This window comes from Prunus persica, chromosome G5 (genome assembly GCF_000346465.2).
Source record: "Prunus persica cultivar Lovell chromosome G5, Prunus_persica_NCBIv2, whole genome shotgun sequence".
In the NCBI taxonomy this organism is placed as follows: Eukaryota; Viridiplantae; Streptophyta; class Magnoliopsida; order Rosales; family Rosaceae; genus Prunus; species Prunus persica.
In genome coordinates, this window is record NC_034013.1 from 8,183,378 (window position 1) to 8,201,784 (window position 18,407).

At 36.0% G+C, this 18,407-nt stretch overlaps 3 protein-coding genes across 4 annotated transcripts; 1 reads left to right on the forward strand and 2 right to left on the reverse strand.

The window, feature by feature from the left end:
* On the reverse strand, positions 7,008-7,484 carry LOC109949328 (glycine-rich protein 5-like). The gene has a single exon (XM_020564731.1). It carries the CDS (start codon positions 7,482-7,484, stop codon positions 7,008-7,010), a length of 477 nt encoding a protein of 158 aa, XP_020420320.1.
* LOC18777574 lies at positions 8,278-14,830 on the forward strand. Of its 2 annotated transcripts, XM_007210810.2 has the most exons (11): positions 8,278-8,715; positions 9,311-9,380; positions 9,564-9,674; positions 10,177-10,293; positions 10,967-11,314; positions 11,740-12,062; positions 12,615-12,714; positions 12,794-12,853; positions 13,364-13,450; positions 13,663-13,803; positions 14,192-14,830. In XM_007210810.2, the coding sequence occupies exons 1-11, from the start codon at positions 8,588-8,590 to the stop codon at positions 14,519-14,521; spliced, it is 1,815 nt and encodes a 604-aa protein (XP_007210872.1). In that variant the 5' UTR covers positions 8,278-8,587; the 3' UTR covers positions 14,522-14,830. The 2 variants fall into 2 exon arrangements, with proteins under 2 accessions (XP_007210872.1, XP_020419051.1); XM_020563462.1 differs by lacking the exon at positions 8,278-8,715 and having other exon boundaries at positions 9,365-9,454.
* LOC18777681 (E3 ubiquitin-protein ligase AIP2) lies at positions 15,074-15,793 on the reverse strand. Its single transcript, XM_007210411.2, has one exon. The coding sequence runs from the start codon at positions 15,791-15,793 to the stop codon at positions 15,074-15,076; it is 720 nt and encodes a 239-aa protein (XP_007210473.2).

The following is an 18,407-nucleotide window of genomic DNA, read 5'->3' on the forward strand; positions in this document are numbered from 1 at the left end:
TAGCTTCCTTCCCTGATTGCTTACCTTACCTTGCAATCAATATCACATTTTTTTTTGCATTTTTTCTCTTTTTGTAACTCTCTGTTCATAAGAGATTTTATTTCTTTAGAATGAACATCTGAAGAAAGAATCCATGAAGTGATCCTAACTCTGAGGGTTATTTGTTTTTGACAGACAAAAGAGTTGTGATTTTTGCTCTTGCAGGATATAACTAGATCATCAAGCGCTACATTATATTTACTGGGTCGATATGAGCTTGAATGATACTTGAGAAAAGTTTCTCCCACCTAAGGATGTAAGCAATACTTGTGTTATTTTATGCTTATATACTTATTTGATATTTTATCTTGAAAGGTAACCAAATGGGGAGATAAGTCTGTTCCAAAAGAATGGCTTGTATGTATCCATGAATTATTAATGCAAATTTTACAGATTGCAAGTTGGATACATTGATAATACACTGCACAGATTAAAGTCCCATAAGAACAGAATATGGGTATAGGAGTGATCAATATGATGCACGCCTGTTGCGTAGCAAATGATGTGGATTGAAGTCCCGAAAGGACAATCCTTTAACATGTCAATATTGATATTGTGCACGCCTAATGCGTAGCAAATTATATGGGTTAAAGTTCCATAAATTAATTGACATGTATGTATTAATCTGTGGCATGCCTGCAGCATGACAGATATATGGGTTCTAAATGTTCCAACTCCCTAAATGGAGATTTTCCACGCCCTATGTAAAATAACGCTCCATTGGATGTTATAATCCACATTCTCACATAATAAAAGCCCCATGAAGTGGCTTGGGTACCCAAAAGCAAAGAAATGCTTATAATTGATGCATGCGCATGCAAATGAGAATGGTGGGATCATGAATTGATGAATGACAATTTTTAATTTTGGAGTAGCTACTCAAATCATCAATGGGCTGTGTTGATTGGAACCACGTTCAATTATTAAATGTCGACAATATCATTGGCCAAAATGGAACGAGGTAATTCCATTATAGATGAGAATGAACGTGAAAGAACAAACCCACAGTACGAACCCCAAAAGATGTTAATACTGAAACTTATACTTGGGTGTTCGAAATAAAAGGGAATATACCTACTTTGTATGACACACTGTTTCTGGCAGAAACAAGGAATGTTGGGTTTTCTCCATATTTACAGATTCAATTGTGCCCCCCTTATTACACAATTACGGAGACTAACATATTATCTTTAAGGGTTATTAAATGCACAGAGCATATCGCCAGAAGCGATTTCCTAAAGATGTATAAATAGCTGGGTTAAAGCTATATAATGTGTCATAAAGTTTAATCCCTTTTAAACAAAATCCGTTGAGAGGATTGACATTGCATAAAGCAAGTCCCTAAAGGACATGTGCTTCAAGCACAAAATTTGTACTCAATATTAATATGCATAAATTACCTCAGTGAGTACATTGATTATAATGTGATTGCAACACATTAAAGCTTCTGCAAAATTCACGAAATATTTGTCTCGACTTAAGGATCGAGCATTATGCCAACGAGATTCTTGCTTATACTAAGAAAGTATTGAAGCATTTTTATGAGGATTATCCGTTGGACACTTTAATGATTTTCCGGAAGTATATTGGACCGGACATCATATTTTCCAGATATGGCTCAACTCCATCACCATCATTTTGGGATGATGTGAGGTATATTTGATGCTATCTCCGCATAACACCATGTACGAGCATATTCTTTCAAGTGAACTTACAAATAGCCCAAGTTTTGTTAAAAACGCGGACTCTGAAAATTTCTATGATTTACATAGAGATAGCTCACTGGAAATATATTTACTTACTCAACTACGAGAATTATTAATGGCTATATCCTCCACTCACTCCGAAAGATTCTCACTCCAAAAGATAGTCATGAAGACATCAGGGGGAGATATTAATCAGGGGGAGCATCCAGAAGTATGCTATACAGATTGCTGTACTCTTTTTTCTTCCTTCCATCAGTTTTCTACCTCACTGGGTTTTTCTCCAAGCAAGGTTTTAATGAGGCAACCAATCTAGGGACATGTGGTCTCCAAGGGGGAGTGTTGTAAAGAAGAATAAGTAAAGAAGAATAGGTGAAGCCCACATAGCCAACTAACACCCACTAAACCTAACCACACACCCACCAAACCAAACCACTACCCAATTAATTGAAGAATATTAATGATGTTGTTGATTGAAGAATATTAATGATGTTGTTGATTGAAGAATATTAATGATGTTGTCTACCAATTATATTGTGAGGTGAACAACCAATGTCTTAGGCCTATAAATAGATACCTCCATCAAGAGAAGTTTACACATAGAGAAGAGGAAGAGAAGGAAGAAAGAGTGTGAGTGAGTTGAGAGAAAAGAGAGCAAGAAAGAAATTCTCCAAGAGAGAAAATTGAGTGAGTCATACATATTGTAAACACTAAATTTGTAGCTATATTATTTCATATAGTGAAAAGTTACTGCTGCTGCTCTCCGAGGACGTAGGCATAGCCGAACCTCGTTAAATGCTGTGTCTCATCTACTTTACGTGCAGCTCAATATTCGCACATATCCCAGTTCATTTTATAACAGTTTGGTCCATATCACTATTTGTTAACGGGTTATCTACTGTAGACATATATGAACTTGGCCCCCAATTGCAATTAGATTTGTAAATTTATTTTTGAGGCAATTACATCTATTAACTCGATAAATAGTATCAATTGGATCCTACCGTCCAACTCTGTCAATTTATTTATCAAAGTAAGAGGGTAAAAGCGTCCTTTTAGGTTCTTCATCCATCATTGACCCCAACTCCACCTTCTTCATCCATCATCAACCCTAACAACCCTACTTTCATCTTCACAAGTTTACAATACACATCCATATCAAACATTTTGTGATTGGTAGAAACCACATAGGATTTACTTGGCTCTATTTACATATGCACAACAGGGGATTAATAAGATTAGATCTTAGAGCCAGCTCCTTGTATAGAGTTCCAAACATAGCAAAATTCCCTTTTGGGGTATTCCGAAGTTGTAACCTAGGCAACGAAAAAAGGGCCCAATACTTCAACTAGAGGAGCGATCCCAACCCACCAGCAACCCCTGCTTTTATCAGCATGATAGCAAGCACGGACTGGCAGCAAGAAGTTAACTAAATGACCAAAGCATCGGTTGCTTCCATTTGCGGCCTTCTTCGACCGCCTTGCTTAGTGCAAGCACCAAGCAAGACCTATTTCATTTGACATTCTGAGGCGGGGAGATGGGTTGCAGGTCGGGAGATGGGGGGTGGGTTGCAGGTTGGGTTGAGATCTGGGTTTTGAGGGGGGTGGGATAAGGAGGGGGGAATAGGTTGCAAAAGAGATAGGGGTTTTTTTTTTAATTTTTTTAATTTTTAAGTTTATTTAATTTTTTTCTCTTTTTTCCTTTAATTTTTAAAATTTAAAATATTTTAATTGAAATGGACTGTTTTAGCCCTCAAATTAACAGCCCAAGTGACAGAATGACTCAATTGGAATGAATGAGAGAGTTGGATGACTTAATGGCCTAAAAAAAAAAAAGTTTAGGAACCCAATTGCAACTGGGGGCCAAATTCAGGGACGTCTACAGAAGATAACCCAAAGCTGTGTTTATTCTTGAGAATTATTATTCACACACACTCTACCCTTATTATTATTTTTTTTATGGCAAAATAGTTAAGTATATTTGTGGGACTTCAATTACATGGACTTCATTTAGCCAATGTCCACACTCTCACATGAGAGGAATGCTAACAACTTTCTCTCTAACCTTCTCTTTTGGACATTCTCCATTCTCCTCATGACAAGTGTCACTTTCCTTACATATAAAACAATATCATTAATGCATCACACAAGTTAGTTTTTGTTTTCCAAGTTTACCCTTATTAAATGTATTATCTTTTATAATTCCTTCAACTTATCCAAATTTTATTACAATTTCCTTAGCATATTGTTAAAAATTAAATAAGAAAAAAAGATAACGAAAAACGTCATTTAAAAAAAAAAATTTAATAAAGTTTGTTTCATGACATTGTTATCATGAAAGTGATATCATCATTATTTTGTGTTTAACAAAACATACGTCCTCTTTGGAAGAAAAAATAAAAAAACAAAAAAACATCAGTTTTTATTTTCTTATTTAATTTTTTAACAAGGTAGTAAGAAAGTTGTAAAAAAAACTACCTTGTTATTAAAAAGAGTTAATACATTCAATAAGAGTAAACTTAAAAAAAAAAATTAATTTGTGTGATGCATTAAAGATATTATTTTAAGTGTAAGGGAAGTGACACTTGTCATGAAGAGAATGGAGAAGGTCCAAAAGAAAAGGTTAGAGAGAAGGTTGCTAGCATTCCCCATTAAAATGTGTTCTTATGAGTCCCCCCAATTGTCATCACTCGCACAATGACACTCTCATTTTATGTGAGGAATGTGGAGAAAAAGTTGGAGAAAAGGTTATTTCCAAAGCATATTTTATTTCTAAAAGACTTATTTACTGTAATGTCTCTGAAACTATAATCAAATATCACTTTACCCCTTAAAACTTAAAGTGACATAGAGTGTCCCCTTGACAAAAGTTTGGTAGTTCACTTTGCCCCCACCGTTACCTTTGTTAAATATTCTGTTAAAAATGTTGATATGGCACGAATGGGACCCTCCCTGTTGCTGAAATGTGTACCACAAAAGCTCATGTCTGTAAAATAATAACCATATTTTTATAATTGAAAATTAAATATTTTTAAAACATCTCTCTCTCCCCCTTTTTCTTCTTCTCGTCTTTCTCCTCACCACCCTTCCCTCTGCTCCTCATCCTAAATTCTCAACACACACACCCCTATCTAACACTCCCTCCCCACACCCTCCCCTTCAATACCCAAAAATCAGAGTGCCTATCATCCCCTCCCAAAATTTCTCAGCCTCTACTTTTTTATTTCTCAATTCTCACCACAAAAACAGTGAATATCAGTATATTGCTGTGTTTTATTTTTTTCTCACTAGACCCACAGAGAGAGAGAGAGAGAGAGAGAGAGAGAGAGAGAGAGAGAGAGAGAGAGAGGAAAGGGCTGGGCTTTGTCGTGGGTGGGTGGTTGTTTGGGTGGGGTGGGGTGAGGAGTGGTGGCTGTCTCCAGTGGGTTGGTGGGGGAAGAGTTTCGGTACAAAGAGAAATAGGGAGAGAGAAGAGAAAAGGGGAGAGAGAAGTTTTTTTTTTCTTCTTTTCCACACGTGGCACTTACATGACATAGATTTCAACAAGAGAGTAGGTCTCATTCATTCCACCTCATTATTTTTAACAGAATCTTTAATAGAATTCACGATGTAGGGTAAAGTGAAACACTAAACCTTGGTCAAGGGGGCACTCTGGGCCACTTTAACTTTCAGAGGGTAAAATGAGATTTGATTATTGTTTCAGGAGGCACTACAGTAAATAAGCCTTTCTAAAATGCATACAATCTCAAAGAGAAGCATATGTGTTGGAAAAGGTCATAAAACATCTTCCATGCATATACATAATGATCATTATATGGTATATAAGGCTCATTTGAGAGTGATTATGTGCTTCTCTATATAATCACTTTAAGTGATTTTAAGTTATTCTGGGTAGAAGCACCTCTCATGTGATTCTCCATAAAATCACTTAAAACCACTTAAAGTGATTATTTGGAGAAGTGATTCTCCATAAAAATATTTTTTGATCTATCCAGAATCACTCCCAAACGAGCCCTTATATAAGTAGATAGGTCTTGTGCTATATGGTGTTAACAATACAACATTATAAGGAAAGGAGTAGGACGAAGATCATAAATTAAGTAGGTAAAACTTTTGAATTATTACTGGGAAAATTATGAAAAATTATGTATTGGAAAAAGGGAAATTGAAAATATCAAACTACTCTTCCCACCCACTATTATTCTAATAATACCCCATTTTTCCCAGCTCGTCTAACCCTAATGCACTAATCTTATTAATAACATGGCTGCCACCATGGGCACATCACTTGAAAGCTCTAAACCCTAGAATGAGCCAGACATGATGAGTTTCTTTTGTTTTTTGTACGTATATCTTCCTACTTGAATTGGCCTCAATGGAGTTTCATTGGAATGGTTATTGGCCTCATTATGTCTGCCAAACACCCAACCAGATTAGAACGTGACTTCAATATGGTATGCATAAACAAAGATATTTATAATATATCAAAAATTATAGCGGGTTGGAAAATAAAATTGGAGTTGAGCTCAAATTCAATTACCGCGTTTTATTGACACTTGTAAAATAGTTATTCTATAAACCAGTAGGTAGTTGAAATCCAAAAAAGCCCTCTCTAATACCCCCAAGTCCTTTTTCAACTAGGAGAAGATATTGTACCCATATTCGGCATTATAGTTACTTTGTACTTTGTTCTGTTTTATCAATAATTATTATCGTTTTTTCTGAATAAAAAAAAATAAATATTCTACACTCATCTCTTATAAAAATACATTTGAGACAAATTACACTTGAATGAAGGCATAATATAACAATAACAATAATACACACATTCTAGCATAGGCAGCTAGATATGACTAGAGCATAAGCCAAGTACTAGTAAGATAAAACATTGGAAGGCAAATTTTCTCTCAGCATAAAGGAAACTCGGACCAAATTTCAAGAATTAATCCTTTTGATCAGTTTTCAAATTTGTCTTTCTTTTGGTGACTTTGGCATTAAAATTGAAACGAGAAGAGTGTTCTCGTATGTTCGAACATGGTTACAATAGCACCCTAAAAAATGAAAAATAAAAAATAAAAAAGATCTTAGCTATGAGTATTGTTGCATAAAGAATCAATTGAGGTTGATTATAAAAAAAAAAACTAATAATAATAATCAATTGAGAGATTCAGACTCCTGCTCCAATTTGTAACGCCTGCGCACAATGCTTTTGCTTCTTCTTATAGCAATTGTTTTGGTCAACTAGTGCTGAACCGCTGCTTATGTTTTATAGGAATATGGCAAAAGTGCAATAAAATGCCATTAATAACACTGTCTGTTGTAGTGCACCTTTTCCAAGTCCACCACCAGCATTGCTGTGAACTCTACCCCTAGCTCCACCATGTACACCACCATGGAATTCACCATGCTTGCCACCACCAGCTCTTCCTCCACCACGACCCCCACCCCCACCCCCACCCCCACCCCCCTTAAGAATGCGTCGTCCTTTTCCAAAGCCACCACCAGCTCCACCACCGCGTACCCTGCCACTTTTACCAATGCCACCACCAAGACCACTCCCAAGACCACTACCAACACCGCCTCCAAAACCACCACCTTCACCGCCAAATCCCCCTCCCTTCCCAAAAGCTAAGTTCTTTCCCTCCTCGTCATACCGCACACTCACTATATTCCTTGCAACCACACTCGCTGCAAGGATTTGAATGCAAAACAAAGAAAACAAAAGCCTCCAAGCACTTCCCATTATCAAAATAAAATATTCTTTTAGATGGCTGACCCAAAACACAATTTCAGTTGGTTTGGTGGTATATTTGGAGAATTTTATGTATTGCATTCTTCTCTATAATGAGGTTTATATAGCGGTTACATGTGTAAAACAAAAAAAAAAAAAAAAAGGAAAGTATGAAAGTCCAAATTGTAGAAGGAATTGTTAACTGCACAACTAGGAAGTAAATCTTCTAAACCCTAAGCGTAAGGGGAAACTATGGACCAAATTCCATTTCCTATCTAATTATTTCAAAGAAAATAAAACTAATAATGAAACTTAACAGAAAAAAAATAGAAATTTGATACACCATTGACTTCAACCTAGCAATGTGATAGACTTTGAAGTTGTTTACCTAGGTCCTTCAAATTCCTGTATGGGCTTGACGTCCGCCTAATGTCTAAGCAACCAAGCAAAGCCATAGACTTTGAACCCAAGCTCAACTAAATTGGATTGGTTTTGCATAGTGCATTATCCAACTCAAGCCCAAAGAAGAAAATAAAACTCTTTAGCCGATCCTTGAATTCATCATGGTCCTGTGGCAGGCCAAATCAAGTGTTTTTGGTTTTTTGTTCTTGGGCTTGAATTGGCGGGAAGCAGGCACGACCACCGTCACCTCCGGGCCCACCACGCAGATTCAAAATCAAGAGAGAGACTTGACTCATCGGCTGATTAACTTCTCAAATTGAATGCTCTCAACGACCCAAAAGTAAAGAAATTTATTAGTCCCAGCAGTGGCCCTGCAAGCTACCTTTGTTGTACTTGTACATTATTTGCTTTTCAAATTATGAAAACCTCTTCAATTCTTCAGAATCATTCAAAGTTCAAGCTCATAAATTCAAGCAATACCCATTCAGAAATACTCTATTATAATTATTCTCTCTTTCCTTCTTAACCCATTTCACATATTTTTCACATAATCTCTGTCTGCCAAGTTTCCTTTTTGTCTCTCGGACTTGTAATTCGTAGTTTGTGCACAGGAAAAGTATGTGTGTGTATATATAGTATTTGATAGTTGAAGAAGGAAGGAATCACGTGAATGTTTTGTGGGTTTTCTTAGAAAAAGTATATATAATAGAAGAATGGTTGGTTTTATGTGTAACATAGATGAAGAAAAAGAAGAATCTGAAGAACAAGCAGGTGGGAAGGGTGAGAATGGAGATTCTTGGGCACCCTCAGCTGTTCATGCCCAGCACAGGCGTTCTAAGAGGTGCAGTTTTAATACTCAAATCAATGTTGTTATTATTATTGTTAAGTGCATCTTTTGTTTTTCTATGAGGTGGATATTTGCATTTCTATCTCCTTCATTTCATGGTTGGTTATGGATTTTTGTGTGTTGTATTATGATATATGATGATATAATCTCTTAGGTTAGTATCTACTTTTTATGGCTTTTAAGTTTTTAGGAATTTTTTTTCTTTTCTAAATCCCATGATTTCTGTAATTTTATTACAAGGAAATGTATTTTCTTTATGTGTGCTGCATCAGGGAAAGAAAATTCCACTCCAAGAGGTTTGACTGTTTGAGTTCTTTAGGTATCCTTTATTTGTTTTTCTTACAAGTTTTTATTTGTGTTTTGTGATTTTTAAGTAAGATTGTTGGCATATCATAGAACAGTGTGATCATAGATGTGTGTATTAGGAAGAAAAAGATTTAGTGAGCAGTGACCATCAAAAGACTTGGGTAAGGCTGTTTTGCAGTGATTGAATCAAAGAGATTGATAATTTTCTCTTCTCATACATGTTGGAATCGTCATGTTTCGGTTTCACTTTTGAAATTTATGTCGTTCTCCCTTTTCCTTGCAGTGCTTCTGACAGGAACTTAAATGTTCCAAGAAGTCGAGTTTCTGCGAAGAAGGACCAAAATGAAATGCAGGTGAAATCACTTAACCAGTTGAAGTTAAAATAATAATTGTCTCCTGCTATATTGATAGGTCTTCTTCCATATTGGTATGCTCCAACTTGACAATGTATAAATTCATAACTGACTGCAGATTGAATCTTATTTTTAATTGGATTTAAACAAAGATGCTTACTGTTTTCTTCATGAATTTAACAGGTGTCATCACCTTCAACAAGTGCGTCTAGGGGACAAAGTCCTTGGCATGACAATCCTGTTTATATTAACAAGAATATGCCATCAAACCACAGAGCCTCTTTGGAAAAAGATGTAAGAAATGGAATTCAATTTCTCTGTCTTTCAAAATTGTGTTTCGATAAATCTTTCAATAGCATGAGGTGTGGCTGAGATTAATATGGTTGTAGTATGCTTCACAGTTAACTTATCTTTAATTGGAAATTTGTTGCAAGCATTGGGTAGTTATAGACTAGATATTCCAAACATTTCAAGTTATACAGCTTCCATCCTTTTTTTATTTCTGGTGGTAGGGGAGTCTGGGTAAGATTTCGACTTACTGAAAAATGTGCAAGGTTCCTCCAAAGTTCCTATCTATAGAACATGTGTATGAATCTGAATCCACAATTATTTTACTTTTGACATAGGAAATTTGGGTTTCCAAACTATAGGCACGCCATGTCTACAAAAGTGGATGGAATGCATGACTTGGTCAGGGGGACTGGACAAATCTCTAACCATTACAACTGTTGGTTTTCCATGTCATTTATGATGCGAGCATAATATGGTTTACCCAAAACTGTATACAATTTTGCAGATCGAACAGCTGCAGTTGCGTTTGCAGCAAGAGAAATCGATGCGCAATATGCTCGAGAGGGCAATGGGACGAGCATCAAGTACTCTATCACCTGGACATAGGCATTTCTCTGTCCAGGTAGTTACTAAACTTTTCTTATTTTACTTTAAAGAGCTGTTGCGGAATAATCCAGTAGTTTACTTATTAACTTAGGCCTCAATGTCGTACCTTCATGTTTCAGCTGATCTAGTGTGGAAATGATGATAACATGCAACATTTAACTAACACTTCGTCAACTATATATAAAGAACTGCTTTGAATACACTCTTAATTATTAGTTAGCACATAAGCCTTTGGTGCAGTGCTGTAAATCCTTAATCCATGTTCTTTTTGTTTTTTGTTTTTTCATACTTCAACTTAAATACATATCTCCATGGCCCAATCAAATTACTCTTAAAGTTTGGACTGTTGAGCTAAACAGAGCAGTCTTCTACCAATGCAAATGAACCTTTTCCTGTGGTTGCACCTGAACCTTTTTCATCAATTATTTAATTGCCTTCTGTTTTCTGCATGCCTAAAACTCTATTATAGCAAATTCCAATTTCACTGTGTAGAACATGAATTGTCAACTGTACTATGAAACATACAAATATGTGTGTGTGTGTGTGTGTCTGTATATATACATATGATTCTTTTTTTCTTTTTTCAAATTTGCTATATCTACTTATTGATATCTCATTCCACTTATTAACTGCGATTCTTTGAATATGGAATTAAGGACTGCAAATTGTTTTATTTCTTTTTTGTTTAGACAAAGGAATTGATTTCTGAAATTGAATTACTTGAAGAAGAAGTTGCAAACCGCGAGCAGCGTGTTCTCTCTCTCTATAGGAATATTTTTGAGCAATGCATTAGCAGGCCACCTTCAGAGCAGAACTCAGTTGTGGCTTCCCCTGCCCATATGAAGAACGGATCCAGGAAACATCCGAGTATCATTTCAAGTGCATTTTGTTCCTCAAAAAAGTTTCCTTTCAGACATTTGCGAGCTCTAGTTGCTATTGATGACTCAGGAAAAAGAACTTTAAAGACTAGGCATACTACACAATCCAGTGACAAAAGTGACATCGATTTTGCAAAGACTTGTTCAAACCTAGCAAAGGTAGAACATAAGTTTATTCTTGTTCTTTCACTGATGGACATTTGTTAAATGTATTTGTGTCATTTTATTGAAGATCATTACTTGTGTAACACATAATATATATATACACACACATATAGGATTTGTGTTCAAAGTGTTGAGTTTGGCTGAAATATACTCATTCATTATTAATTTAGTTCTAGATCCTTTTTGAACAATTTTATTTAGTTAATATATATCAAACTAGTGAAAAAGAATTTTAATAGGCAGTGCAGAGTGATTTTCTCATTCAGGCCACTCAGAGAAATCAAAATGAAAACAGGGGATATTCTGATACCCTTACTTACTATTGCTGAAGATTTTGAAGTTAGTATGTCCTCCATGTTACTGGCCAGTCATATAATGATCTATTTCGTCGAAGTGATTTCAAGTCATTTATTTTCCAGGTTCGTGAAAGGGTTCCAGCCCTGGAGAAAACTTCTATGCTGCAAACTCTGAAAGATCATCTCCACCAGTGCCCTAGTAAGTTATCTGAGGAAATGGTCAGGTGCATGGCTGTTGTTTATTGTTGGCTGTGCAATGCAGCGTCTGTGAACATCGAAAAAAATAAATCACCTTTGTTGTCGAGGTCATCAACTAATGTTATACAACCTCGACATGGTGTTGGAGATGCCCCAGATTGGTCTGGAAAATCAATGGTAGAAATAACTTGGATATCTACTGATAAGAGCAAGCTTCCTCATGCTTCTTTTGCCATCAATAACTACAGGTTGGCTTTTTACATTTAATCTAATCACCCAAAAAATAACTCTACAATAGTAGAAGTAAAACAAGGGTATGTCCTTTGCCTTGAGTCACTGTGAATTTAACTGGAACAAGTTTGATTTCAATTATTTAGAACCTGTGTGTGTCAACGGCACTAAATTCAGGTTGTTGGTAAGAAAAGGTTAAGGGCACACCACTGACTAGCATGCCCACTACAAACCTCTAATTTTTGTCTTTAAAAATCTCCCCCACGGATGCTTATCTAAATTTAACCTTTTTGTTTCTATTTAATCTGCTTAATAACATTCTAATATTGGAGCACAATAATTCGCAACCCATAAATCTTAGAGCTATATGATTAAACAACAAATCCATAATTTTTGGATGCTAATATGGTTGACGGGGTGATGACTTGTACACTTATTAATTTTCTGTATGTGGGGCACATAGTTTAAGATACACATAAATGCAGCTAACGCATTTGCATTGGATCTCCTCTTATGTTTTACCTCATCAGGAGTGCTGACTCGAGATATACTTCATGTTTCAATTTCAGAATCTTGGTTGAACAACTGGAGAGGGTGAATGTCACTCTGATGGAATTGAATGCCCAAGTTGCATTTTGGATCAACACGTACAATGCTCTTGTTATGCATGTAAAAGTCTCTTAACCAACCATTGGTTTTCTCTTATTGATTTGTAAGTCTGTCTAATTTTCTCCTTACCCTTGTGCAGGCACATTTAGCATATGGAATTCCCCACAGCTCCCTAAGAAAGCTGGCTCTGTTCCACAAGGTAATTCACTTATTTGCTAGTACAATGGGTTTTGGTGGCAGCTTAAGAAGACTTGTGCATCTCATGACAAATGACTGCTTTCTCTTGAAGTCCTGTCCACCAAGCATCATTTTGTTTTTTTTTTTTTTTCCTTTCTGAAGATGGATTAATACATTCATTGGTTCATCCCATTTTAAAATTAAATTTTAGTTGGTTTGATCTTTGTTTCTTTCCTTTATATTCAAGTCTATTGCTCTTGCCTTTCAAGACATGGACTCGAAGATCCCCATTAAAGACAATCAGAATATCATCTTTCCCTTTTTGGCCATTACGTAAAATGCTCAAGTACCTTTTCATTTTCTATTGTCAATGTTTGAGAAGTTATCAAAATATTTGGTTTTCATGCCCAAAAAAAATGGTTGAATCTAAAATAACTGAAGCAAGAAAAAAGAACCAATGCATTGGTCTATCTGTGTATTCTAAATTTGGAAAGAAAAGAAAAAAGATGATGAGCCTTTTGGTATAGTGCAGGCTGCTTACAATATTGGGGGCCAAGTTATCAGTGCAAATGCCATAGAGCAATCCATATTTGGCTTCCAAACACCCCGAATTGGACGGGTACTCACTACTCTTTCTCTGATAATGCAAGAGGAATGCTAACATTCATTGAATTATTTCGTTTATTTCATAATTTAAATGGTTTGGCAAATTATTTGAGCTCTTCTTATGAATGACAACTTGAACAGTGCATTTTCCTTCTTTCTTTCTTTAATATGAATAAGAAATACCATGTTTGAGAATACTCATTTGGTCTACTTTTGTGTTTCCAGTGGCTTGAAACCCTCCTTTCAACTGCCTGGAGGAAAAAATTTGGTGAAGACAGACAACTTCGCAATTCCAAATTGGGTCTTCCAGTTTCTGAACCCCTTGTTTGCTTTGCTCTTTGTACTGGAGCCTTTTCTGATCCTGCGGTAACCACTTTGCTTTTGTTGGTCCTGTTTTCACATTATATTGAAAATTTAATATATAATTGTCTAATGAATGTTAGGTTCTTATTTTCAGTCTTTTCCCCTAATTTTATACACGTGTATTGGTCAATTACAGTGCTTTGGCACATGTTCTGTTCATAACTTATCTTTTCTGCCTTATCTCAATGTTTAATGAAATCTGGTACTGCTGCAGAAAACTACTTTAAAAACAGATTAAATTTTTTTTATAATCAAAAGCATATGGTAGCAACTTTTACTACTGAATTGTTTTGATTGTTAATCATTCTTCTAAAAACACACTCTGATCAGTGATATACTGCTTCCACTATATTGCTAACGGCATTAACATTTGCTTGTCAATTACTTGTAGCTAAAAGTATACACAGCCTCAAATGTTAGAGATGAACTTGAAGAGGCAAAGAAGGAGTTTATTAAAGCAAATGTAGTGGTAAAGAAGTCAAGGAAAGTTTTTCTGCCAAAGATACTTGAAAGGTTTGCAAGAGAAGCATCTTTTGGCTCCGATGATCTTCTCAAATGGGTCACTGAGAATGCTGATAAGAAGCTTAATGATTCAATACATAAATGCATTGACCTTAAATCCAGCAAGAAGGCATCTCAGATCATAGAGTGGTTGCCATACAATTCAAGGTTCCGGTATGTATTCTCAAAGGAACTATCCGAGAAGCCATGGTGGTTGTGATTCATTCCAAATGCTGGAAGAAACAGACCTGACTGACCACTTGAGGAAGCTAGTGGCTCATCAGACTGGTCAATCAAAACCTTCTAATTGTTTTCTTATTGTGCATCTGATCTTTTCTTGTTTTGAACTCTAGTTTCTTGCCCTACAAGCTTCCGTCTCACGAGTGCTTTGTATTAACCGGGTAGTTTCGATCTAACAAGCTTACCATTACTTGCAGCTGTTGTATAATTCAAGTTTCGCACCTTATTTGTACATTATTATGGTTGCTTGATTTATGCAGTAAGGCAGTATAAATTGTAATTGTTTGTCATTTCAGCTTTATCCATGCCTCTAAATTCTAATCACAGCACTGTATATAGAGTCACTTAGACAATTCTCACAACAACAAAAAGTAGAATTAAAGAACTGAATTGGAACAATAAATCCGATTACATGAAATGAAATTAAGAATTTAATTGAAAGAACAACGAAATGAATCACATAAAATACATGAAAATTTCAATGTGGAAACCCTAAACTCCACGTCATCCTCATCATCGACTAGGATGAGGACTAGGCAGGCAAGGAGAAGCGACACAGAGGGCAGAAGTGGCTTTTCTCCAACCACTCCACGATGCAAGCCTCGTGGTAAATATGCGAACATGGCAGACCACGACCTTCCGAACCCACCGCAATCTCAGCTATACAAACCGAACAACAAACCCCAGCCGTTTCCACTCTCACCCTCTCCAGCTTCTCAATAGCAGATTTACTCGCCGGTACAAACGCGGGCTGCACTTCATCATCCGCCGCCACGTCCTCAACGATCGCATCAATCTTTATGCACGCCTCCATATGCACACGTAACCCCCGGCTGCCGCTGGTACACACTCTCCCAACAAGACTCCGTGAGGCGTCATGGACTATAGTAGCAGCGACGCACCGAAGGTCCTGGGACGAGACGTGGATAGACTTGGATAGCTCCTTGGATATGGTAGCCAAAATCGATGACTTGGACCTGTCCTCCGTTAGTAGGTCAATCTCGAGTTTGTCGTGGTAATCGAAGCTCTCGGTGGGTTGGCCCATGTGATCATCTTCTAACATCATTACTTTGTAGTGGTCTTCCAAATCCTCATCGTCCTCTAAATTCGAAGGCAACACAATTTGTGTGACAGTGGCGTAGATGTCTAGCCACAATTGAGATTTCACGGCGGTTTCAGGTAATTCGGAGATTTCGAGAATCCGTGTGGCGTAATAAGGATCACCCAAAACATCCCAATACTCATCGGCCATAACAACAACAAGAGCAGCAAAGTAGGGTTTAGCGGGTTGAAAATGGAAAAATGAAGAAGAGAGTGAAATAGCGGGTTGCAAGGATACGCTGAGAGTTAAAATGAGAGGCGTAATGAGAAATGCCCCGCTAGCTGTTAGGATATATATACAAGGATTTTGGGGTTCTTGCTTGGCAATCAAGTCACGCGAGTTTAGTGTTTTCGTTTGGGCTTGGCCCGTCTTTTCACCCCCAAAAAAAAAAAAAAAAAAAAGAGGCAAATTGATATATGCAATTAATAATCCTGCAACCAATAATCCCTAATTCTAGCATTAAAATTCTCCAAATAAGAAAATAATCAGGTTTATACAAAACGATAATTGGAAGAATTTTTTTTAGAAATTCGGTTAAAATAATAAGTTAATTACGTTTGCTTAGTGGAACAATTGTCAATGGGCTACATCAATTCCCAATCTAATTGTTATTAGGGAAATTTGCATAACTGCCACCTGAAAACAAGTAAAGTGTTGTAATTTACCACTTAAGTCTAACTCTGTTAAAACTTCTGTTAAATTCAGTTTTTAAATATTATTTTCCATCAATTTATTATAATTTTAAAACTAACATGTTTATAAAACAAACAAACAAAACAAGACCTAATTATCCCTACCCCCTTCCAAACACACCCCACTGCCCAGTATCCCATCTCCCATCCACCCTCTGCAAATACCCTACTCTCTCTCATGCTCAGTTCACACCAAGCAAAGCCAAACCAAGCATCATCAAAAATCACAAATAGAGTTCGATGATGGATTAGTCCCTTTCACGAGACCCTCTCCAATTTACTTCTCCTTTTCTTCACAAGCTCTCCACTCTCTTTCATTTATCCCTCCCTAAATTTTTCGTCTTTTTCCTTTTCACAATATATTGTTCATCATCTGACTTTTTTCAAGAACATGAGCAGTGCTACTACATAGAAATCAATTGCAACTTGGCTACTCCAGGAGATGAACTTTTTAGCAAATTGGAGAGCTAGGAGATGGATTTTGGAGGGTGTATGTAGAGGTGGCAGAGAATTGGTGTTCAAGTGCAGTGGGAGAAGTCTTTGGAGGTTTTAAAAATAAATAAATAAATTCTGTTAGTTTACAAATTTTAAATTTGCATATTATAGTGAATTGAAAAAAATGCCCTTAAAATATTGATGTAACTGAAATTTTAACAAAGTTAGAGATAGGTGATAAATTACAACACTTGACAAAGTTCTTTTTTTTTTTTTTTTGGTTTTGACAAAGTTCAAGTGGTTAAAAGTAAAATTTAAAGGTTTAGGTGATATTTATACCCTTGTTATTATTTACCTTAGCTTTTATTCCCATAAACAACATTAAATAATGAGTTAAAACAAAAGCGTTCAAGGGGGTAAAAATAGGAACACACAAAAATTAACTAATGGGAATAATAATATAATAAATAAGTAAATTTAGGTTTTACTCATAAAAAAACTTTCACTTTTGGAAAAAGCCAAAGCTTTTTGAAAAAAGACGGAATAACCTCTCAACTTTCAAACCAAAGACATGCAAATGTAAAGGATTTCTTAGGAAATCAAAAAATAAACAAGGGCAATTTTGTCCATTTTTGCTTCTTTTAAAAATTTTCTCTCTCCTTTGGGCTTTTCCAAAATCTCCCTAATAAATATTGACCGACTCACCATCTCGTTATGGTATGTTTGTTGACGTAGAAGGCTAGTCATTAGGTTTACATGAAAAATTAAAGAGTACGTGTGGGTTTTTCCTAATAAACCCCAGAACATTTGGATTTCTAACTAATTTTCTGATAAAGAAAAGCCTAGTAGTTAGGAAATGCCAACCACATGGTGAAGAGACTATTCACTACGATGGCATGACATGTTCTTCAAAGTGTGTGTTTGCAAGATTTTAAGAAAATATTCACTTATTTGGGGTTGTGATAATTACTGTGTGTTGAATAGCATGAACTACAACTGGTAGGTTTATATTGGAATATTACAAATGTAAAGTTCTTATGGTATCAAGGCTTCAATTATTATTATTGGGTTATTGGAGGAAATTAAACTTCAAAAGCAAAATTTTGTAGGTTAGAAAGACGTGATGAGTTTCCACAATTTGGTGGTCTTGTTCTTTCTTAATCCAATCTTGAATATGTTAAAATGTGACAAGTTTTCTGCTCATTGTGTAACTCATTCAGAGGCACTGCCCTTGTGTTCACAACTATCTCTATGGAAAAAGTGTGCTTAAGTAGAAGGGCCAACAACACATTCCTAGCTTTTGTATGTTGCACTTGCATTGTTGTCATACTTGAACTGATAATATTGCTCTCTGGAAATTGGAATATGTTGCTGAAGAAGCGAAAAACAAACAAAAGCTTCAAAAAAAATTGGACTTAATGGAGCTACAAATTCACACCTATTTTGATCCAATCTAATTGGCTACCACCGCAAATCGCGCGACTACACCTACTCTCTTTTTGCTCGTGGTTTGGGTAAACAGAATGCCACGGTGGGTGACTTCAGTAATTAACAAATTTAATTGAATTAATTATGCTTACCAAATGATAAAGCTGAAAGGCGATGACTGTTTTAAAACCAATATATTATATAAATAT